This window comes from Schistocerca americana, chromosome 4, assembly GCF_021461395.2.
Source record: "Schistocerca americana isolate TAMUIC-IGC-003095 chromosome 4, iqSchAmer2.1, whole genome shotgun sequence".
NCBI lineage: Eukaryota > Metazoa > Arthropoda > Insecta > Orthoptera > Acrididae > Schistocerca > Schistocerca americana.
The window spans coordinates 318,966,556-318,984,811 of record NC_060122.1 but is presented as its reverse complement, the minus strand read 5'-3'; the positions used below and the strand labels follow the sequence as shown (position 1 = coordinate 318,984,811).

Here is an 18,256-nt window from a genome sequence, read left to right as displayed (position 1 = left end):
TGCATGAGTGTACCATTGTGGAATGTAGTAAGTGTCCTTGCCACATCCATATCCTGTGCACCTACTGCCTGCTCCCAGCATTCCTATCCTGCCTTTCTCCCCCAGCCACCCTTCCTCAGCCTTTGCTGCTTATCACTTCTTTTCTCCCTGTGCCCACTCCATCAGACACAACCCGCTGTCAAGTGAAGCTACAGTACCTCTGTCCAGTGTAGCTACACAAGTGTGTACGTGTGTGTGTGTGGTGGTGGTGGTGGGGGGGGGGGGGGGGGGGCAGTGAGCATGTGTGTGTACTATAGCTTGAAAAAGTATTTATGTGAAAGCCATCAAAGTTTTCGCTGTTGATTATGTGTCTTTTGAAGTCTCAAGGCCTATATTGTTTAGTGAGTTGTTTGCTTTATTCCATAAATATACATTCTACCAGGACTATTGAGTTTTATCCATTGATTTAGCTCATTTCATCCCTAGCTAAGAATGTTTCATATTGACTGCTCAGATAATCTTCAGCCTGTTTCCTGTCACACTTGGTAAGCAGAAATATTTTTCTGGCTTTCTTAACATTCTTTTTGACACTTTTTTGTTGGTCCTAGAATATCTTTGTAGTCTCTGATTCTCTCCTCTAGAGTAAAGAATTGAAAATTTTGGGCCTGTTAGTTGCAGATTGTCTATAAAAGCATCCAACTGCCATGATTAGTATTCAGCTTATCATTGCAATATACATTCCAATTGGACTTAAAGATTTTGCTGCCATTACCTTCTGGGGACAGGCAGCTTTTTACCCTTAATTCTGGATGTTAATAAGTAACACTAATTCTGGCACCACACAAAGAAAAGTTCTGCAGTTAACTAATAACATATCAACATTTTCTCTGACCTGCAAGGATTAATGTGCTCCTCCATAATTGGTGTGTCTGGCCTACTTCCTTCCCGTGTTATGGCACGTAATTCATCATCAAACGCATTTCGTCCAATCTACTCCCATGTGTACATCTTATGTACTCTGGTATCCATGCAATCATTTCCTTTTTGCTGTGTGTTTCTGCAATCCTTCACCTGATAGCGATAGTCCATAAATCTGCATCTGAGATCATTGTAGGATCCTTTGAGCCTCTGGTTTAAGCCTCCCACTCACCTTCAGACCAGAGGGCCACTTCATTCTGGATAATGGTGCAAATTGTGAGTCATATGTCCACCCTCTATGTGAGGCTAGCTGTTGTCACCAGCTATTTAAAGGTGTTAAGAATGATCTTTGAATCCAGGTGGCATGTACCATTTATGCCATCATGAGCTACAATTTGCAACTGGTTACAATGAATGCACTCAGTTGCTGCTGGCAGAGCGACCTCCACTTCTTGGATGAGACAAGTTTACGTTATTATTATTATTATTGTTGTTGTTGGTGTTGTTGTTGTTGTTTTACTCAAGATTTCCTTCTAAGCTTTCCAGCTGTTTTCCAGAGGGGTTCGTTGTTGTTGCTGTTGTCATTGTCGTTGTTGTTGTCCTCAGTCCAGAGACTGGTTTGCTGCAGCTATCCATGCTACTCTATCCCGTGCCAACCTCATCATCTCCGAGTAACTACTGCAACCTACATCTTTCTGAATCTGCTTAGTGCATTCATCCCTTGGTCTCCCTCTGTGATTCTTACTCTCCACACTTCCCTCCAATACTAAATTGGTGATCCCTTGATTCCTCAGAAGGTGTCCTACCAACTGATCCCTTCTTCTAGTCTAGTTGTGCCACAAATTCCTTTTTTCTCCCCAGTTCCATTCAGTACCTTCTCGTTACTTATGTGTCTACCCGTCTAATCTTCAGCGTTCTTTTGTAGCACCACATTTCAAAAGCTTCTATTCTCTTCTTGTCTAAACTGTTTATCGTCCATGTTTCAGTTCCTTACATGGCTACACTCCATAGAAATACTTTCAGAAAAGACTATGTTTCAGTTCCTTACATGGCTACACTCCATCGAAATACTTTCAGAAAAGACTTCCTGACACTTAAATCTATACTTGATGTTAACAGATTTCTCCTCTTCAGATACGCTTTCCTTGAGATTGCCAGAGTACAATTTATATCCTCTCTACTTCTACCATCATCAGTTATTGTGCTCCTCAAATAGCAAAATTCATCTACCACTATGAGTGTCTCATTTTCTAATCTAATTCCCACAGCATCACCTGATTTAATTTGAACTGTCGATTCTGCTCAACTGCTCTTCCAGGTCCTTTGCTGTCTCTGTCAGAATTACTAAGTCATTGGCAGATGTCAAAGTTTTTATTTCTTCTCCATTGATTTTAATTCCTACTCCAAATTTTTCTCAAAATAGAGATTGAATAACATTTGAGATGGGCTACAACCCTATCTCACTCCCTTCCCAACCATTGCTTCACTTTCATGCTCCTTGACTCTTATAACTGCCGTCTGGTATCTGCACAAACTGTAAATAGCCTTCCGCTCCCTATATTTGATCCTTGCCTTCTTCAGAATTTGAAAGAGGGTATTCCAGTCAACATTGTCACGTGTGTATGTCAAGGCTGTAAAACATTAACGCAAATTCTTTACAGACGAAACGAAAAACTGGTAGAAACCGACCTTCGGGAAAATCAGTTTGGATTCAGAAAAAATGTTGGAACACGCAAGGTAATAATGACCCTATGACTTATCTTAGAAGATAGATTAAGGGAAGGCAAACCTACATTTCTAGCATTTGTAGACTTAGTTCTCTAAGTCTCTCCCAAGATTATCAGTAGTTCTAATGGAATGTTGTCTACTACCGGGGCCTTGTGTCAACTTAGATCTTTCAGTGCTCTATCAAATTCTTCACACAGTATCATATCTCCCATTTCATCTTCATCTACGTTCTCTTCCATGTCCATAATATTTCCCTCAAGTACATCACCCTTGCATAGACCCTCTGTGTACTCCTTCCACCTTTCTGCTTTCCCTTCTTTGCTTAGAACTGGTTTTTCATCTGAGTTCTTGATATTCATGCAGTTGGTTCTCATGTCTCCAAAGGTCTCTTCAATTTTCCTGTAGGCAGTATCTATCTTGCCCCTCGTGATATATGCCTCTACATCCTGACATTCGTCCTCTAGCCATCCCTGCTTAGCCATTTTGCACTTCCTTCGATCTCATTTTTGAAACGTTTGTATTTCTTTTTGCCTGCTTCATATACTGCATTTTTATATTTTCTCCTTTAATCAATTACATTCAGTATCTCTTCTGTTACCCAAGGATTTCTACTAGCCCTTCTCTTTTTACCTACTTGATCCTCTGCTGCCTTCCCTATTTCATCTTTCAAAACTACCCAGTCTTATTCCACTGTATTTCTTTCCCCTGTTCTTGTCAATTCTTCCCTAACACTCTCTCTGAAACACTCTACAATTTCTGGTACTTTCAGTTTATCCGGGTCCCATCTCCTTAAATTCCCACCTTTTTGCAATTTCTTCAGTTTTAATCTACAGTTCATAACCAATAAATTGTGGTCAAAGTCCGCATGTGCCCCTGGAAATGTCTTACAGTTTAAAACCTGGTTTCTAAATCTCTGTCTTACTATTACATAACCTATTTGAAACCTTCCAGTGTCTCCAGGCCTCTTCCACATATACAACCTTCTTTAATGATTCTTAAACCAAGTGTTAGCTATGAAGAAGTTGTACTCTATGCAAAATTGTACCAGGTAGCTTCCTCTTTCATTCCTTACTCCCATTTCATATTCTCCTACTACTTTTCCTTCTCTTCCTTTTCCTACTATCGAATTACATTCCCCCCATGACTACTAAATTTTCATCTTCCTGTTCCAGTATCAAATGGTGCACAGGAATAACAACTGTCAGTGAGCATCCATATGAGCCGCAGATCTTTCTTATTTATTCGGATCTTTTTGTGTGATTTATGTTGGAGGAAGCCACATGTTGGCAGATTATTCTAGGAGCATTCACTCTTGGAATGTTAACAGTGTACTACATTGTGATACACAAAACCTCTCTTGTAGCATCTGCAGTGGGTTAGATGAGTGTCTCCATGGCACTTTCATGAACCTGTGACAAAAAACGTTACTCTTCATTGTATCTGCTTTACTTTCTGTATCAGTATTACCTGCTAAGGGTCCCAGACTGAGCAGTAATACTCTAGTACTGGTCCATCGAGGATTTGGTAAGTTACCTGCTTCATTCATGTGTTACACTTCCTGAAGATTCTTCCAATCAATCTCAATTTGACCTCAGCCTTTGCCGGCCGGTGTGGCCGAACGGGTTTTGGCGCATCAGTCTGGAACCGTACGACCGCTACGGTCGCAGGTTCGAATCCTGCCTCAGGCATGGATGTGTGTAATGTCCTTAGGTTAGTTAGGTTTAAGTAGTTCTAAGTTCTAGGGGACGGTGACCTCAGATGTTAAGTACCATAGTGCTGAGAGCCATTTGAACCATTTTTTAACCTCTGCCTTTCCTGCAATTAGTTTTATTTAGTTGTTCCACTTTTAAATCACTGTACACTCCTGTAGGTTTGATGGATGTGACTGATTGAATGATTATTTGAAAACTGTGTAATCAAACAATAATGGGTCTATCCACATATTTCTGCTCAGTATATTACATTTCTTAATGTTGAGGTTCAACAGCCAATCTTGTATAAAGCTTCGATCCTCTGCGATTTGTCTTTCATTACACTAAAAATTATTTTGTTTTTGCAAAATAAGATGCTCTATATTCTTCATTCCAATAAAAGAGCTGGTGTGCTATGCTCATATTTTGTTAATTGTGAGACATTGTGAAACTATACAATGCCTCCCAGAAGTCGTGGAATATAACGGTGAACTTAGCATTAGTATCTACTGCCTTGTGGGTCCTCTCAATGAATAGAGTACGCTGGATTTCTTAAGACAGTTGTTTGCACAGTCCATACTGATTCATGCAGAGGAAATATTTGATACACAGAAAATCCATAATCTCCTTCCTCTTCTTTTGCCTTTTCCCATATGGGGTTGGCATTGTTAAAAGTGTTGAGGCAATGTTAGTGGTAGCTGGTGGCTGGATGCCCTTTCCGATGTGACCCCTCTCCCCTGGGATGGAATCTGTGCACCCCTCTCCCCTGGGATGGAATCTATGTACCCCTCTCCCCTGGGATGGAATCTTTATACCCCCTCTCTCAGCATGCAGAGTAAATCGTGTGTTTGGTGTGACAACGTTTTTCTGGATGTTTGCGTAGCACGTGTGAGGTGGTATGTGGATACCAGCCTGGTATTAACTTAGCTGCATGTGGGAATCCAGGAAGGTCATAATACATAAGCATAGAAAGTGTTACAGAATTCTGTGGTTGATTGGTGTCAGTGGTATAAGCCTATAATTTTGTTAATCTGTCCAGTGACCGTTCTCGAAAATAAGAATGCATGCATGTTTTTTTCAATCCCTGGCTTTTTTCCCTCCAATGATCTACAATAGTTAGCTGTTAAAAGAATAGCAATTTCCAGTTGCCTTTCCTCTGTTGATTGATTTCAGTTGATTTTCTATCCCTTGGAACTCTTGTACAATCTTGTAACTGAAACAGTCTTGAAAAACGGAGTGACAGTACTTTAAGAGTTAGCTCTGAGTCATGTTAAATTCGAAAATCCTGCATGGATAGTGAGTATCATGACTGCTTGAACTAACGTACATGGGACTCATGAACAGGCAGCAATCAAGATTTTACACTTAAAGGATTTTAAATAAAGTATAATTTAAAAAATAATTATTTAGCCTTTTATCTTATTCTGCATTTATCAGTTAATGCACTGTCAAACTATAATGAAGTGATGAGTCTCTACCTTAGTATTGGTATATAATGCACTGTTATCGGATGATCGCAACAATGCATTAAAACACAAAAGTGAAAATTGCAGACAAAAACTAGTACCAGTAGATCACAAAAAATAGTGTGTGTTTATGTTGCAGTGTTCTGTATTTCTGCCCAATTATTCAGCCTTTGTAGACTTCAGATAGCCATTATTCTTTTATCTTATTATACTTACATGCAGATTTCAGTTGCACATTGCCTATTAGTTGTTTCAATTTCAGCTGTAGTGGATTTGAATGGACGTTTCTTCGGTGGGCGACAAGTGAAAGCTGGTTTCTATAGTTGGGAGAAATTCAACAATTTACAGTTGCTGGATTAAGTGGGCTACAAGGTAGGTATTCTCATAAATGTGTTATAGTTCTTTCTGTGTTCCCACAGTAGTGAAAAGATTGTACTGAGAATACTAGAAACTGTACCATGTTTGATGGTTACATGAATGAATCAGTTGCATTGTTATATTATCATATTTAATGGATTTATCTATGTCACATCAGATTAACAGTTTCATAATTAATTAAGAAATAAATAAGAAAATTTTGTGGATGTTCTAATCAGGTGATGTAAGCACAGCTGAAATTTGGCTTACAACGGCTTCCCCAAGCCAGCTTATGCTTAACACCATAAACTTTCAGGAGAACTTCATAACAAGTGTTGAAAATGCCACATTTTGCATGTGTAGTAAAAGTAAAATTTGAGTGTATGGGTATTATAATCAGAATTGACAAGGGAATGGTCCAATAAGACATGTCGAAACCTACCTTGAAATTTTGTACACTGGAAGAATACAACGAAAGAAATGCACTGTCGAAATTTTAGCTGTCAAGAGGTATTGCAAGTTTTTTAAAAAAAGCTGAAAATTGCCAAATTCCTAGCACCCCAGGTGGTGGTAGAGACATACACCCCTACTGCCACTGCAGCAGCTGTGCATGCACAACTAGGCACACACACAGCCGAGGTCGACTGTACATTTGTAAACAGGAAACATAACACAACCCGATCATAATTTGTAAAGGACGTTTCAGGTTAATGTTCGTTGATAGTTTCCCTGACACTACCGTACACAGTTACTATTCTCTCGAATTAGCAACTCAAGTAACACCTATTACAAATTATCAGTTGCTTTTTGCAGTATTGGTAAGTATTGGCAATACAGATAAAGCTGAATTAATATTTATTGTGCATTCGTAAGGCATGCCTGTTAATAGTACCTTTTTTTACTTCCAGTTTCACAGTAATGTGGAATCCAATTAATGTTCTCAATTTAGCAATGATGAAATATGAAGAACATGGTTTCCAGCCGAAATCACCTACTTCTCCTGTGGCTGTACATATGTGTCATTTATTAGTTGATTTCCTTGACATTGATTCAAATGATATTGACATTTCATTTGAAATTGTGGATACATTAGAAGAAATATGAAATAACTGTGATAATGCAATGAATTGTTGTTCAGTTGACATCAGTTGTCCTGGTAACAGGTCTGCAGAAGAATACGTTCCAAGCCTAACACAAAAAAAGGAAGAAGAAGACACGTACTGCAACAGCTTTCAGTGACAAAGGAAAGGCAAAGAAATATTGGTTAAACGAAGGAGGGAAAAAACACTTGAAGTTACGCAGTGTGCAAAGATGTTTTCGTTTTTTAAAATCAGAGCATGAACTGTACAAATGGAAGAATGAATTACATGAAATTTGTGCCAAACGGAAACTCGAAACCATCTGAATGAAAAACAGTTCGAAAGATTTAGACCTGTGCATGAGAGGCTATGCACTGTTGCTGATGCAGATATATGAGACTGGGCCCTATGAATTGCATCTGACATGAGCATTGCTAATTTCCAGGCTTTGTCGACCTGGCTATACAGGTTCAAGAAATTGTACCAAATGGAAAGTTGCAAAATTACCAAGTTTATGTCGTGTAAATGTGTAGAGCAGCTGTCACTGATAGACAATGCTATAGAGAAATTCATAGCGGACATAAAGACAAAACATGCTGTTATCCCTGCAACTGCTGTTTATAATGCTAATAATGCTGATCGGTCAGGTTTAGTGAAAGAACTGCATGCACACCACACTTTACCATTCCGGGGGGGGGGGGGGGGGGGGGGGGGGGACAACAACAACTGAGTCAGTTGCCCAATCAATGAATGCAATTACACATTCATATACGATAATGCCAGTGATAAGTATGAGTGGTTTACTGTTTCCACTGCTGTATATATATCATCAAGAACCGCAATGCAAATTTGGATAGTGCACATGCCATGCAAAATAATCCTCACTGAATAACAAAGTTTCACATTGTGGCTCTAACTAGATAGAGTTGTATCCTGTATGCTGAATATTAGCTCCAAAAACAAAAACTAATAACACAGCGTTTATAGGCAATGTTTGCTACCTCATGTCCCATTTCCTCTAGTATAAATGATTCTACCCATATACAAGCAAGTGGTAGTGAATTTTCTGCAAATGCTCTTTCGTACATGTGTGCTTCCATTCGCTTCATTGTAAACCAGGCTTTGATGCTTGAAAATGGTGTCTGTTAACTCTGGATAATTTCGCTACGTTGTTCTGTGTGGGCAGAGTGTAACACACCAACTGGAGGTACTCAATATCAAAAGTACGATGACAATGGACTGTACTGTACCAATGTCGCTATGCTGTAAATGTATGGCTTCCTGCTGTGCAAAATACTTGGGCGAACCAATTGACCATGTTGTTGTTGTTGTTGTTGTTGTTGTGGTCTTCAGTCCTGAGACTGGTTTGATGCAGCTCTCCATGCTACTCTATCCTGTGCAAGCCCCTTCATCTCCCAGTACCTACTGCAACCTACACCCTTCTGAATCTGCTTAGTGTATTCATCTCTTGGTCTCCCTCTACGATTTTTACCCTCCACGCTGCCCTCCAATGCTAAATTTGTGATCCCTTGATGCCTCAAAACATGTCCTACTAATCAATCCCTTCTTCTAGTCAAGTTGTGCCACAAACTTCTCTTCTCCCCAATCCTATTCAATACCTCCTCATTAGTTACGTGATCTACCCACCTTATCTTCAGCATTCTTCTGTAGCACCACATTTCGAAAGCTTCTATTCTCTTCTTGTCCATACTAGTTATCGTCCATGTTTCACTTCCATACATGGCTACACTCCATACAAATACTTTCAGAAACGACTTCCTGACACTTAAATCTATACTCGATGTTAACAAATTTCTCTTCTTCAGAAACGATTTCCTTGCCATTGCCAGTCTACATTTTATATCCTCTCTACTTCGACCATCATCAGTTATTTTACTCCCTAAATAGCAAAACTCCTTTACTACTTTAAGTGTCTCATTTCCTAATCTAATTCCCTCAGCATCACCCGATTTAATTTGACTACATTCCATTATCCTCGTTTTGCTTTTGTTGATGTTCATCTTATATCCTCCTTTCAAGACACTGTCCATCCCATTCAACTGCTCTTCCAAGTCCTTTGCTGTCTCTGACAGAATTACAATGTCATCGGCGAACCTCAAAGTTTTTACTTCTTCTCCATGAATTTTAATACCTACTCCGAATTTTTCTTTTGTTTCCTTTACTGCTTGCTCAATATACAGATTGAATAACATCGGGGAGAGGCTACAACCCTGCCTCACTCCTTTCCCAACCACTGCTTCCCTTTCATGCCCCTCGACTCTTATAACTGCCATCTGGTTTCTGTACAAATTGTAAATAGCCTTTGGCGCCCTGTATTTTACCCCTGCCACCTTTAGAATGTGAAAGAGAGTATTCCAGTCAACATTGTCAAAAGCTTTCTCTAAGTCTACAAATGCTAGAAATGTAGGTTTGCCTTTTCTTAATCTTTCTTCTAAGATAAGTCATAAGGTTAGTATTGCCTCACGTGTTCCAACATTTCTACGGAATCCAAACTGATCTTCCCCGAGGTCCGCTTCTACCAGTTTTTCCATTCGTCTGTAAAGAATTCGCGTTAGTATTTTGCAGCTGTGACTTATTAAACTGTTAGTTCGGTAATTTTCACATCTGTCAACACCTGCTTTCTTTGGGATTGGAATTATTATATTCCTCTTGAAGTCTGAGGGTATTTCACCTGTCTCATACATCTTGCTCACCAGATGGTAGAGTTTTGTCATGACTGGCTCTCCCAAGGCCGTCAGTAGTTCTAATGGAATGTTGTCTACTCCTGGGGCCTTGTTTCGACTCAGGTTTTTCAGTGCTCTGTCAAACTCTTCACGCAGTATCGTATCTCCCATTTCATCTTCATCTACATCCTCTTCCATTTCCATAATATTGTCGTCAAGTACATCGCCCTTGTATAAACCCTCTATGCACTCCTTCCACCTTTCTGCCTTCCCTTCTTTGCTTAGAACTGGGTTGCCATCTGAGCTCTTGATATTCATACAAGTGGTTCTCTTCTCTCCAAAGGTCTCTTTAATTTTCCTGTAGGCAGTATCTATCTTACCCCTAGTGAGACAAGCCTCTACATCCTTACATTTGTCCTCTAGCCATCCCTGCTTAGCCATTTTGCACTTCCTGTCGATCTCATTTTTGAGACGTTTGTATTCCTTTTTGCCTGCTTCATTTACTGCATTTTTATATTTTCTCCTTTCATCAATTAAATTCAATATTTTTTCTGTTACCCAAGGATTTCTATTAGCCCTCGTCTTTTTACCTACTTGATCGTCTGCTGCTTTCATTACTTCATCCCTCAGAGGTACCCATTCTTCTTCTACTGTATTTCTTTCCCCCATTCCTGTCAATTGTTCCCTTATGCTCTCCCTGAAACTCTCTACAACCTCTCGTTCTTTCAGTTTATCCAGGTTCCATCTCCTTAAATTCCCACCTTTTTGCAGTTTCTTCAGTTTTAATCAGCAGTTCATAACCAAGAGATTGTGGTCAGAATCCATATCTGCCCCTGGAAATGTCTTACAATTTAAAACCTGGTTCCTAAATCTCTGTCTTACCATTATATAATCTATCTGATACCTTTTAGTATCTCCAGGATTCTTCCAGGTATACAACCTTCTTTTATGATTCTTGAACCAAGTGTTAGCTATGATTAAGTTATGCTCTGTGCAAAATTCTACAAGGCGACTTCCTGTTTCATTTCTTCCCCCCAATCCATATTCACCTACTATGTGTCCTTCTCTCCCTTTTCCTACTGATGAATTCCAGTCACCCATGACTATTAAATTTTCGTCTCCCTTCACTACCTGAATAATTTCTTTTATCTCGTCATACATTTCATCAATTTCTTCATCATCTGCAGAGCTAGTTGGCATATAAACTTGTACTACTGTAGTAGGCCTGGGCTTTGTGTCTATCTTGGCCACAATAATGCGTTCACTATGCTGTTTGTAGTAGCTAACCCGCACTCCTATTTTTTTATTCATTATTAAACCTACTCCTGCATTACCTCTATTTGATTTTGTATTTATAACCCTGTAATTACCTGACCAAAAGTCTTGTTCCTCCTGCCACCGAACTTCACTAATTCCCACTATATCTAACTTTAACCTATCCATTTCCCTTTTTAAATTTTCTAACCTACCTGCCCGATTAAGGGATCTGACATTCCACACTCCGATCCGTAGAACGCCAGTTTTCTTTCTCCTGATAACGACGTCCTCTTGAGTAGTCCCCGCCCGGAGATCCGAATGGGGGACTATTTTACCTCCGGAATATTTTACCCAAGAGGACGCCATCATCATTTAATCATACAGTAAAGCTGCATGTCCTCGGGAAAAATTACGGCTGTAGTTTCCCCTTGCTTTCAGCCGTTCGCAGTACCAGCACAGCAAGGCCGTTTTGGTTAATGTTACAAGGCCAGATCAGTCAATCATCCAGACTGTTGCCCCTGCAACTACTGAAAAGGCTGCTGCCCCTCTTCAGGAACCACATGTTTGTCTGGCCTCTCAACTGATACCCCTCCGTTGTGGTTGCACCTACGGTACGGCCATCTGTATCGCTGAGGCACGCAAGCCTCCCCACCAACGGCAAGGTCCATGGTTCATGGGGGGCATTTGACCATTGCAGCTTTAATTAGGTACAGTTTTTAATTTCACATTCGATGTTATGACTGCGGATCGCTATCTGATTTTAGAAGATTCCAGTCATAGTGGAGTGCCTGGCGACTACTTGGAGTCTAGCTCGTACCATAATCACACTCTCAAGGAACAAATTGAAGACAGATCAACCTTAGTATAATTACTACTTCTGCAAAGTCAACCACTAACTATGCAGCCGGCTCGAATATCGAATAATGAAAGACAGCACCCCTACTTTACACAACGTTGTGATCGAACAATGACACGATTACACTACGAATAGACACATCTAAACATTGTAATGACACAGATCACCAGTATCAAGAAGTAATTACGAGATAGGTCAATTTAGATAACAACTCTCGTTATCTAAACTAGTGGTCGAATCAAAGCAACAAATCTGTTTAAATACAGTACCTATTTATATAATGTCGAGATAAATGTCGCTTCTAGTTTGCAGTTGTTCTCCCACACAACAAAATTCTCACAACATAATACATTATCTCTGGAAAAGACTCGTAACTTTTTAATTACTTACAAAATTCCTATTCCATATATCATTGCGTTATGACCAGTTTGTATTAAGACACTTTTACTGATCACTGCTTTGTAAATAACACAACGTCATGTACTCCACCGATTTACCAATCTTTGTTACAGGTATAATCGTTGACTGTTCTGTAATAAATTACGACAACTTCAGTTCTACTTGCATTTAATGAGGACACACTTTCCATATATGAAATTGTTTTAACTGTTTAGAATATCTACCTTCTATATATTTATCGTGGATCCACTCAATCAGTGAACTTTTGACCAGGTAACCTTACAAATACCAGTGTATACTTTGTCCTGTAAAGCAATATTAAGATCTCTGAATTTCAACCTTTGCTTTTCTTATAATATATGTATCCACACACCAGATACTAATTGAGTACACTTAAGATTTTTGTTAACCCAAGAAAATTTGAATTTAGTGTCTCTAGGTATTTCAATACACATTCATGTAAGTGTGTGAGGGCCATCAAATACTGCACCCCCACAACACGGAAATTCAGTAATAAAAAAATTAAAAAAAAAAAAAAACAAGTACCACCACCACTTTAAATCTAACCTTAAGTGACAATTTAAAACAATTCTGAACCTCTTCATGCATTGACAATACTTGACCCGCTAAGTTCCCTACTTGAATTCAGCCACTCATCACTTTGGCTAACCAAGTTTTTGTTTAGCTGCATGTTTCTCATAAAATGGTTCCTTTATTTTCTCGTCACTTATCCACTCAACTACTGGTGCACTCTATCACAATATAGTGAAACAGTTCGTATTTGTTTGAGCCAATTCTCGGTCCGCTGTAAGATAGTGGTATTTAAACAACAACTGTGAACACGTGTTCGAGGCTTTCCCTTCTCGACACTCATACCAACCACTACCAAACCACTTCAACAAAACGACTAACAACCCAATTACCTCTGGGTGAGCCGCGACCACTAATCGTACAACATGGACAAGATATCGGTTCCACCAATTTCCAAAAACTCAGCACCTACAAATCTACTTCTCTCTCTAACCAGGCTCACACTGGATTTACCACAGCAAACTTTACGACCGAAACTGTCCACAATAAGACAATCAATTGATAACTCATGCACCTAAATTGAACGGAATGGACAGTGTCTTGAAAGGAGGATATAAGATGAACATCAACAAAAGCAAAACTAGGATAATGGAATGTAGTCTAATTAAGTTGGGTGATGCTGAGGGAATTAGACTAGGAAATGAGACACTTAAAGTAGTAAAGGAGTTTTGCTATTTGGGGAGCAAAATAACTGATGATGGTCGAAGTAGAGAGGATATAAAAAGTAGACTGGCCTTGGCAAGGAAAGCGTTTCTGAAGAAGAGAAATTTGTTAACATCGAGTGTAGATTTAAGTGTCAGGAAGTTGTTTCTGAAAGTATTTGTATGGAGTGTAGCCATGTATGGAAGTGAAATGTGGACGATAAATAGTTTGGACAAGAAGAGAATAGAAGCTTTCGAAATGTGGTGCTACAGAAGAATGCTGAAGATTAGATGGTTAGACCACATAACTAATGAGGAGGTATTGAATAGAATTGGGGAGAAGAGGAGCTTGTGGCACAACTTGACTAGAAGAAGGGATCGGTTGGTAGGACATGTTCTGAGACATCGAGGGATCACCAATTTATTATTGGAGGGCAGCGTGGAGGGTAAAAATCGTAGAGGGAGACCAAGAGATGAATACACTAAGCAGATTCAGAAGGATGTAGGCTGCAGTAGGTACTCGGAGATGATGAAGCTTGCACAGGATAGAGTAGCATGGAGAGCTACATCAAACCAGTCTCAGGACTGAATACCACAACAACAACAACACCACCTAAATTCACCAAAACCAGTGTATCACCAGCAAATATTCAGAAAATCCCACAGAATCTCTGTATATTCCGTTGCTTAGCATTGGGAGGAAACAACCATCACAGCCACGTATATGAGCAGGGGCCTAACAGACGAAATAGCCATGCTGCCTTCGCGAACTGTACCAAAATTAAAATACTGGTACTACCAATCAAAACTCCTTTCCCTCTCCCAAGCCTTAACCGCTAGCTGCGATGCCTCACTACACCTTGCAGTGGGTCGCTCTACTATCAGGCCTAGACGCACACCGATATATCCACTTAGTCAGTGAGAGGTCTACATGGGAACTCACTAACTCTTTATGTCACACCATAGGAACCATTTAAAATGAACAAACACACAGTGCCATCCCAACTTTTGACAATTAATTAATTATTCGTTGCTGCCGTCGGTTCTCTACGACAGCAGCCAGCTGTTGCGCGTCGATCAGGCAGCATCTCTGGACCCAGCGATGGCGAGTTGTTGCATAGCCGAAGTTGCGCGTACTCACCACCTGTTTTTTCGTTGACGCTCTTGGATCACCTACAACATATTTTTTTCCCCTTAATACATTGTACAAGTATATTTACAGTAAACACCAGGTGTTATTATTAAGTTATTGGGTAGGATGCTCAGCACTAGTAAAGGCAAACATAACCTGTGCATTTTGACACAGCACAAGGACTGTACAAACTGCTGTTATAAGCTGTTTTCCGTGCGCCAGAAATGTGTAACGTCAAAATTTTTTTACGAAATACTTGCACTGTCTCTTAGCTAAAATTTTGGCAGTGCATTTTTTTGTTCTCTCCTTCCTGTGTAAAAAATTTCAGAGTAGATTTCCACATGTCTTATTGGACCATTTCCTTGTGAGAGCAATGTACAGGAAATATAAAGTGGTGTGGGAAATCAAACTGTGAATTTACGTGGTCCATCGTCAAATTTAAAAGCCTGTTCCTTGCCATTGAACTGCACATTAGTGGAGCGTACATCCAAACCTCAGCTGCCACCCCTTCCATGTATCCAAGGCATCTGCAGCAAACAAATATGCACCGAATCCCTCAATAAGTATGTGAACAACCTCTCCTAGGCTTTTGTCTTTCTCAGCTAGCTATCAGATCTTATTTACAAAAAATCTGAGCTGTATCCTCCTGTCACTCTCAGACCAATGCAGCTTCCATTTCAAAAAATTCGGAAGACCCCTTTGTCACCAAGTGTTTCCCAGGCCTTGAAGCCTAAACACATTACTACACCAAGGCTGTGACTCTCTCTCTCTCTCTCTCCCTCTCTCTCTCTCTCTCTCTCTCTCTCTCTCTCTCTCTCTCTCTCTCTCTCTGTGTGTGTGTGTGTGTGTGTGTGTGTGTGCGTGCGTGCGCATGTGTGTGCGTGCGTGTGCGCATGGGTGCGTGCGCATGTGTGTGTAAAATAACAATACGGATAGATTGCTTCTTTATACTACTTAATATCAGCAGTCTTTGTTAAATGTGTGTGTCCGCCTTTCAACACCACCTTTATGTGGTGAGTAGCAGTCTATCCTTTTCATATATGTCAGTATATGAAGTAATATTTTCATTATTGTTTTTCACTGTTTCATGTTCATTTTCTTACTGTCTCATCAACTATAGACTGACTACCACAGTGCTTATCTGTGTATTATTTTTGACCTAATGTTTTGTCTGACACTTTCTGCTCCTTCTGCATCTTGTCTCATCCTCATTACATGTGGATTCCTTTCATTTTGGAGTCTGAGTGACCTGCCCCTCCTTTTAAACTTACTCCTTGCTTCTCTGCTTGAAAGGAAGTAATAGTTTTGAAAGCAAGGTAGTTTCATTTACTTTTATATGTGTCTATCAGCATTACTAAGTTATTATTTGTAACAAATGTAAGAACCAGATTTCTGTTAGTTCCAGAGCTGTATAAAATTCTCACAGTTTTCTTGCCATTTCACCTTTAAATTATACAAAATGTTTGGCAAAATATCGGCACAGCCTAAATTACAGCAGTCCCCATCTAATGAAAGCAATGTAGAAAGTCTTATATAACTAAGAGATATCAGTTAAAACTTAATCCAGTAAGGAAACTGGGAGAATTTAATCCCAGAATGTTCTTGCAAAAAATTATGTTCTGATAAACTCTAGAGTTGTTTACATCCAACCAGTCCAGTGGCTTCAGTTATAATTGATGCCCAAAGTAAAGGCTCCAAATATCAAGAGAAATGAGCTTAGGCTGTGATCTGCCTTTACTATAAGGTCTTTATCATGTACAATGAAGTGTAGAATTTCATAGTTTTGCTTACATGAGATCAAATCGTGTGTTCTGTCTTCTCATGGTGTTTGCTCACATTTGCAGTACACTAATTTCTTAAATCAGTACTTCACTTCGTGGCTATAAATAATTCTTTTTCTGTGAATGGATTAATGACAATGTTGTAAAAAGAATAGTTGCTACTCACCATATACTGAAGATGCTGACTTGCAGCTGGGCACAATAAAAAGTATGTCAAACAAAGCTTTCAGCCAAACTGGCTTTCATCAAAATTAGACAAAAAACACACACACAAACACACACGTGCATACAAATGCGACTCACATACACATGACCATAGTCTCTGTCTGCTGAGGCCTTGGCTGAGACTGTGGTCATGTGTGTGTGTGTGTGTGTGTGTGTGTGTGTGTGTGTGTGTGTGTGTGTGTTTGTGTGTGTGTTGTCTAACTCGACTCAACATCTCTGCTATATGGTGAGTGGCAGCTATCCTTTTCCTAATAATGTCATAATTTAAAAACACTCAGAAATTTTGTAACTGAATGCATGTTTCTTAACCAGTCCAAAGATCTTACTGTACCCCAATGCAGTTCATTGAGTGTACCAGGAAATTTTCATGATAAACACTCTTCATGATGGTGCTGTGTAGTTTCCACAGTAGCCCCACAGTCCCACGTCAGGGCATCCTTGGAACACCAGTCAAATAAATGGGCTCCACGTCTTCCATATCCGGTAAACAGTCAGTTCAGAGCTGTTCATAATTTGTGGGGAAGACTAAACCTATTTACATGTTTTGGAGGATCACTTACAAGGTGGGAATTTGTTGGAGGAAACTTCTGTAAAACATCTCTCCATTCTTGACACACATTATATATAAGATGTGCATCTTGCTTGGCCAGGTTAGTTTTCTTGATTTTGAGTCTGCTGGTAGATACATTCTGTAGCTGTGCTGAAGTGTGAGTAGCAAATTTTTGGAACTCTCTTCCAGCTGTTGCTTCTCGTCTAACTGATGGTGGTGCAAATTATGTAATATATGTAGTTGTGAAAGCGATGTTGATTTACTAGTGCCACTAGTTATTCTTGTTGCTGATTTAGCTTTAACATCAACTTTGCATGTGTGTGCACTGTTTACCCGGGAATTTTTTCATCCGGGAGAAAACCGGGAAAAACCCGGGAATTGTTTAGAATTCCGGGAATTTTTCATTGTTTTAGTTTACAGTTGAATTTTTGTGATTTTGACTGGTAAGAACCAATACTCTAAGAAAGGATATTATTGTATCCCACTACAGCAGAATAATACTGCAGCAACAAAACATAAACGGGAGGGGGGGGGGGGGGAGGGGGGAGAGAAAAAAAAACTTAACTTGCAAAGGAAATGTGCCATATACAACAACAAAACAGTGCTCATACAAGCATCTGCCAACAATAAACTGTGTCAAAGGCTTTAGGAACACTATGCAATGCTTTGTAACAACAAATTGCCTCCAGTGAGCGTGACGTGACACCTGTTTAAATTAGATTCGTTTGAGCAGTTGTGGGCAGGCTCTTGCGCATGCGCAGTTGAGTCACGTATGAGTAGTACCTTCTACTGCTTCTGGTTATGGAAGTGTGGCTGGGTGCCACTTCTTAATATTGCCCCTGTTCGGAAATATCGTAGATCCGGGGCTGATGCACAGAGCAGTCAGAGTTGTGGTGGGGAGGTGGGTCGTCTCCACATGACC

General features: G+C 39.8%; 1 protein-coding gene across 2 annotated transcripts in view; it reads left to right on the top strand.

Moving 5' to 3' along the window:
- Positions 1-18,256, top strand: part of LOC124613892 (splicing factor 45) — a 93,644-nt gene that overhangs the window by 62,265 nt on the left and 13,123 nt on the right. For both annotated transcript variants that reach the window (XM_047142630.1, XM_047142632.1), the window contains exon 9: positions 6,045-6,154. In XM_047142630.1, the coding sequence (XP_046998586.1) occupies positions 6,045-6,142 (98 nt within the window). In that variant the 3' untranslated portion in view covers positions 6,143-6,154. The remainder of the gene's footprint in view (positions 1-6,044; positions 6,155-18,256) is intronic.